Raw genomic sequence first — 6,000 nt, forward strand, 5'->3', positions numbered from 1 at the left:
CCCATCCTGGCGTGCCATTCTTACTGGGTCCTGTCCAGCCCTCCACCCACTTGAGCAGTTACCGTACTATCACCCTCCCTGCACATGGGTGAGTCCAAGATCCCCACAGAGTACGCCATGCTGACATTCCCAGGCTCTCCATCATTCCTCCCTTCATTTCTTCACTCAACGATGTCTGAGCATGTGCTATGTGCCAAGCACTACGCCAGGCATAGAATTGCAGCAGCAGATGAGCCAGCTCTGAGGTCACTTTCCTCCAGTCCCCATATGGGGAGCAAGAGGACGTCATGACAGTTCATGTGCACACAGTGTCACTGCTTTGTGCTCTAAAAACAACTTTGGCAAGACAAAAACAAACCCTGACAAAAAACAAAAACAGATTCTGTGTTGACTTGATACAGAAAAACACATTTTGCTAAACTTCTAGGGAGGGACGAGTTTCCTCTATGGTGTCTAGATTTCACTAAAGATATCTATCATGTCTTAAGCAAATCATAGGGAAAAATTATAGAGAAACACCTATACACCTTCAGGCATCAGCTCTAGAATCACTGCTTCCAGCACTTCAGGCCTGGCCGAGGGCCCTCCCTGTCTTCCTATGGCCAGGTGTGCTCCTTAAACTAGACCTTGGCCTCTCCCACCTCAGGATCTGCAGTATCTATGACGGTGTCGCCTAATATGCCAATGGTACTAAATAAATACTTGTGGGGCCGACCTGATTTCAACAGAGAAGTGTTTGGCCTAAATACAAGAGAGAATCAGTAGTTCAAGAAACACATCTCACATCAAGGAAGAAGCGCTTTCTAGGTGTGAATGCTAAGACGTTTAGCACAGCCTCTTTGACTGATTTCAAGTTGAAGAAGTCAGTCAGTAATAACGAACCTAGAAGCCTCACCTCATTTCGTGCAACCAGAGTTATAAAAGCTCCTTGTTTATAGCACTCGATGGCAATGCACTTCCCGATGCCACTGGAACCTCCTGTAACCTAAAACAAAATCATAAAATATTCTTAGCACTTGAAATCTCCCCTCTGTAGGAAGTTTTTTTATAAAAAAACAACTATGACAGGCTCTTAAAATGAATCTGCAAGAACTAAATGGTTAGCTATTGTAACTTCTTCATCCCAAACTTAATGACTGGAGTAAGTGTAAGCATGAAAGATACTATCAACAAGGCCTGCTGCTTTGACTGTTTTCCTATTGAACCATAAATTGCACATCTATAATATTTTTCTGAGTCCACTGGTGGAAAAGTGCCCTATAAATCTAGCTCATAAATAATATATTAGTCTGCCTCTGATTCCAAATCTAAATGAATCTTATTTCCTTAATGCACATTTATGCAAGACTAGCTCTACAACAGATGAAAAGAATGGCCACCTGCATATATATTTGAAATGACTGCTTAGTATAAAAGTAATATACAATCACAAGGAAACTCTGAAAAGTAAAGCTCTTCTTGCCCTATTGTACCCCTGTCTACAGTTCAGCTATACCGGCTGTCTTTCAATTCCATGCACCCTCCAACCACAGTACCTTTGCATATCCTACTTCCCTTGCAAAGAATGCTCTTCTCCCCACTTCATCTGACACCTACTCGCCCATCAAATCTCAGCTCAAATATCACTTCCTCAGGAAAGCCTTCACTGTCTCCCCTGCCCCCACACTGACACACTTTTCAGCGCTATATTTCTTCTTTATGACATGCACATAATAAACAGCTCTAGATTTATTTGTGTGATTATCTGATTCACAACCATCTCTCCCATCACCCATAAACTCCATTAAAAACACCAATTCTTGGCCGGGCGCGGTGGCTCAAGCCTGTAATCCCAGCACTTTGGGAGGCCGAGACGGGCGGATCACGAGGTCAGGAGATCGAGACCATCCTGGCGAACACGGTGAAACCCCGTCTCTACTAAAAATACAAAAAATTAGCCGGGCGACGTGGCGGGCGCCTGTAGTCCCAGCTACTCGGGTGGCTGAGACAGGAGAATGGCGGGAACCCGGAAGGCGGAGCTTGCAGTGAGCTGAGATCCGGCCACTGCACTCCAGCCTGGGCGACAGAGCAAGACTCCGTCTCAAAAAAAAAAAAAAAAACACCAATTCTTTTTCTGTTCCCCACTATATTCCTAGCACTTAGCATGGGGAGGGCTCAATATATATTATATATTTCACTGAATAAGTGAACAGCGCAACATTATCTTTCTTTCTTTTCTTTTCTTTTTTTTTTGAGAGAGTCTTGTTCAGTCACCCAGGTTGGAGTGCAGTGGCGCGATCTCGGCTCACCGCAACCTCCGCCTCCCAGGTTCCAGTAACTCTCCTGCCTCAGACACCCAAGTAGCGGGGATTACAGGCGTGCGCCACCACGCCCAACTAATTTTTGTATTTTTAATAGAGATGAGGTTTCACCATGTTGGCCAGGCGGGTCTCAAACTCCTGACCTCAAGTTATCCACTCTCCTTGACTTCCCAAAGTGCTGAGATTATAGGAGTGAGCCACCGCACCCAGCCATATTGTTCTAGTCACTGTCCCATGCAAATTACATAATATCGCATAGTATTGTGTCCTGTTTTTTTAAAAATTATGTCATGTCAAAAAACGAAAAGGTTTCACAATATTGCATCAAATAGCTGCATCAAAACTTAAACACCCTATAATCAGACATTTAGATTATTCCTAATATTCACTGTTATACATAAATCATGCTGGGAGGAAAATCTCTGACTCCATGTTAGGATTTTAACATCATTGGGAAGTGTCTCCCATGCAAATGCACCTGTCTCTATGGGACTCACAGGCATCCCTTACTTCTTTTTAGCTTCAACCTGCCACCACTGAAGAGATTTACTTGGCAGATAATCAGCCAGTTATCAGCAGAAGATTACCGTAAAAATATAGCTGTTGTTGGCCGGGTGCAGTGGCTCACGCCTATAATTCCAGCACTTTGGGAGATTGAGACGGGTGATTTTCTGCTTTTTTTCTGCAATTTTACTACTGTAACTAGATGGATAACACTATTATATAAAATTATTCTAAAAATGAAACAATTGTTATAAGTTTGTTCTTAATTATGTACAGTCTAACCATCAGCCTCCTCTCCCAACAATACCGCCCAGTCAACTCCTAACAAATCTCAAGAACAATAATTACACTTTTCACTCTTCTTACGACATTAAAAAAGACAGATGGTGACACCATGCGAATTATTCATGTCATTCTCACATTATTTAGAGTCTGAAATAATAATCCTGCGTATTAAAGCAGGATGGTAAAAATAAGAAATTCTTCTTGGTCCACCTGAACAGACACGGCATTTATTATCTCACCTATGACCTGCCGCGGGATGGGGTTGGAAGGACTGGAGCCAAGGCTCAGTGAAACTGTCTTACAAAGAAGGAATTCCAATTTTCTTTCTGCGTTTACTTTTTGCAAAGTTATGCTCTATAAACACAAGCTCTGAAAGGATCCAACGTTTAAAGCCATGCTTTTGAGGCAGCAGTTCTCTTGCGGATGTAAAACTTTCAGAATTTAGCGTGTCAAGTTTTGCCTTTCTCCTTGTTTTTTGTAATGAATCCACATTCTTTCCCCACTAGGAACAGGTGTTGGAAAAAGCTAATAGCTTTACAAAGGAGAAATTAAAGAGACACATTTTCTCATTCACAAACCCGTGTACAGATTTAAAGCACACTAAGAGAAATGACCATCTTATCTTACACCAGCTCAGCAGGGAGGCTCAGATCTCGGGTGCTGAGATAGGACAGGAAGAGGTGTGCGGCCAGCTTTGTAACCAACCCTCCTTATTCCTAACTGCCCGATTCACTGTGCCTCCGGATTGGGAGATCCAAAAAAGAAAGCTGGTGAGAAAGCCACTGCAAACGGGGAAGTGCTGGGCGCAGGTAAGGAGGTATTCTCTCTGTTTAAGAAAGGTGCCACATTTGCAGAACAGTGATCGCTGAATATGCGAGCTTCTGCCAAGAAACAAAAGACACCCATCCACCTCTCCTTCATTCCTCGCACACTAGCCCTGTCATTTAGCTCATCCTTCCCACTAGGAAACAGCAAAGGATTGCAATGGAGCAGCAATCAGTAGTGCCACGCTGAGCTCAGAGACAAGCAGTGTAGACGGGACCGGCGTCCCAATACCGCTAAGCCACCACCGCCAGCCCGCTGGGTTCTGAGCAGTTTCCCCAGGTGAGTCACTTCCTGGAATCCTCTGGCAGCGGCTCTTCCAGTCACTCGCACAGGCCATCTTCCAGTTCCGAGCTGCCTCGGCGGGTCCCGGTGGCTGGGACCCCACCTCCCCGCTGTTTGCCCCCGCCCGGGACCGTGCGCCGCACCCTGCGCACCACCGACCCCTGTGTTTTGGCAAAGTTTCTCAGCCTCTCTGTGCCTCAGTTGACTCATCGGAAAAACTGAGGACAAAACATCCACATCCTAGGGATGTTGCGTGGATTCACAAGCAGCCACCGAACCCCTGGGCCCCGGGAACCCTGCGGCTGGCGCGGTCCCCCGTCGCACGCTCTCCCGCCCCAGGAGGAGCCCGAGGCAGTGGAGGGCGGGTCCGCCAGGCCCGGTGCCGGGGCCAGGGCCGGGGGGAAAGCGCCGGGGTGGACGGCGGCAGGTGACCTTCCCCATTTGGCCATGCCTTCCTGGGGACCGCGGCCTGGAAAAAGGGACGCAGGCGGCGCGGCCTCGGCGGCAGAAAGGCCGCACGGGCCGGGAGGTCGGGGCGCAGCAACAGGAGGCCACTCACCACCACATGCGCCCCGGGCAGGGCGAGGGGCTTGGGGCTGATGAGCGGAGACACCATGTAGAGCAGCAGCACGAAGGCCACGAGAAAGGCGGCAGCCAGCAGCAGCATCGCTCCGCGGGGCCAGGGGCCCGGAGCGGCCGGGCGGGGGGCGCCAGGCGGAGCGCGCAGGGCTGGGCTGCGGCGAAGCGAGAATCACGCGCGGTGGGCGGGCGCCTGGAGTGTTTGGGTTTGCGCGTCGGGGCGGGCCGCTGCGGAGGGGAAGAGGAGGAGCCGGCGTGGGCACCACCCAGGAGGGGCGGTGCTTCCAGGGGGCTGGTAGGCCGCCACCGCCGCCACCTCCGGAATCGCCTCTGGGGGGTCGCCGGGTGTCTCCCACTACCCCCCCCCCCGGGACGGGGCCCACAGTCCGCGGCCTCTCCCGTGGAAATCGGGCCTCCCGTCCCTGAGCGCTGCGAGCGGGCTCCGGGCAGCGCCAGATGCGAGTGCTCCGGGAAGGGCTGCGAAGATCTGGCTCTTCGGGAACTCTAGTGGCTTCTTAGGACCCCGCAGGGCGGGTTTCCAGGCCTGCCACGGCCTCCAGTGTGGGCGTGACGAGCGCTCCTCCCCGGAGTTCCGCCCTTGGCTTGGGACCACCCGCCGGGATGCTCAGAGGCCCCGGGGCATCGGAAAGGGCGGCTGGAGGCTCCCGGAGCCGGATCAGCCTGGGAGCCCGGCGACTACGCTCTGAAATCCTGGGCTCCATTCCGTATTTTCTTGGCGTTCTTAGAAGATGGTCACAGCCCACTTTCGCTTTTCAGAGGACCTGAAAGCCTTAACGGGGAGTTCTGAGAAATCACCAAAGTAATTCAATTTCATTGAGTTCAGAGTTCATCTTTACCAAGCAGGTTCAAAACAAATAACAAACACAAACAACTCAGCTTTATTAAGGTCTCATTCACATACTATACCATACAGTTCCCGATTTAAAGTGTATAATAGGCCGGGCGAGGTAGCTCACGCCTGTAATCACCGCCCTTTGGGAGGCCGAGGTGGGCAGATCACTTAAGATCAGGAGTTCGAGACCAGCCTGACCAACATGGCGAAACCCCGTCTCTACTAAAAATACAAAAATTAGCTGGGCATGGTGGCATACGCTTGTAATCCAAACTACCGGGGAGGCTGAGGCAGGAGAATCGCTTGAACCCGGGAGGGAGAGATTGCAGTGAGATCGCGCCACTGCAGTCCAGCCTGGGCGACAGAGCAGGA

General features: G+C 50.0%; 1 protein-coding gene across 2 annotated transcripts in view; it reads right to left on the reverse strand.

Annotated features, from left to right (window-relative positions):
• KDSR (3-ketodihydrosphingosine reductase) overlaps positions 1-5,287 on the reverse strand; it is a 45,414-nt gene extending 40,127 nt beyond the window's left edge. For both annotated transcript variants that reach the window (XM_033239253.1, XM_033239246.1), the window contains exons 1-2: positions 4,756-5,287; positions 896-985 (exon numbers count right to left, since the gene is read on the reverse strand). In XM_033239253.1, the coding sequence (XP_033095144.1) occupies positions 896-985; positions 4,756-4,863 (198 nt within the window). In that variant the 5' untranslated portion in view covers positions 4,864-5,287. The remainder of the gene's footprint in view (positions 1-895; positions 986-4,755) is intronic.
• Between the last annotated feature and the right edge of the window lie 713 nt (positions 5,288-6,000).

Source organism: Trachypithecus francoisi, unplaced genomic scaffold, assembly GCF_009764315.1.
Source record: "Trachypithecus francoisi isolate TF-2019V2 unplaced genomic scaffold, Tfra_2.0 Contig01474, whole genome shotgun sequence".
NCBI classification, from domain to species: domain Eukaryota; kingdom Metazoa; phylum Chordata; class Mammalia; order Primates; family Cercopithecidae; genus Trachypithecus; species Trachypithecus francoisi.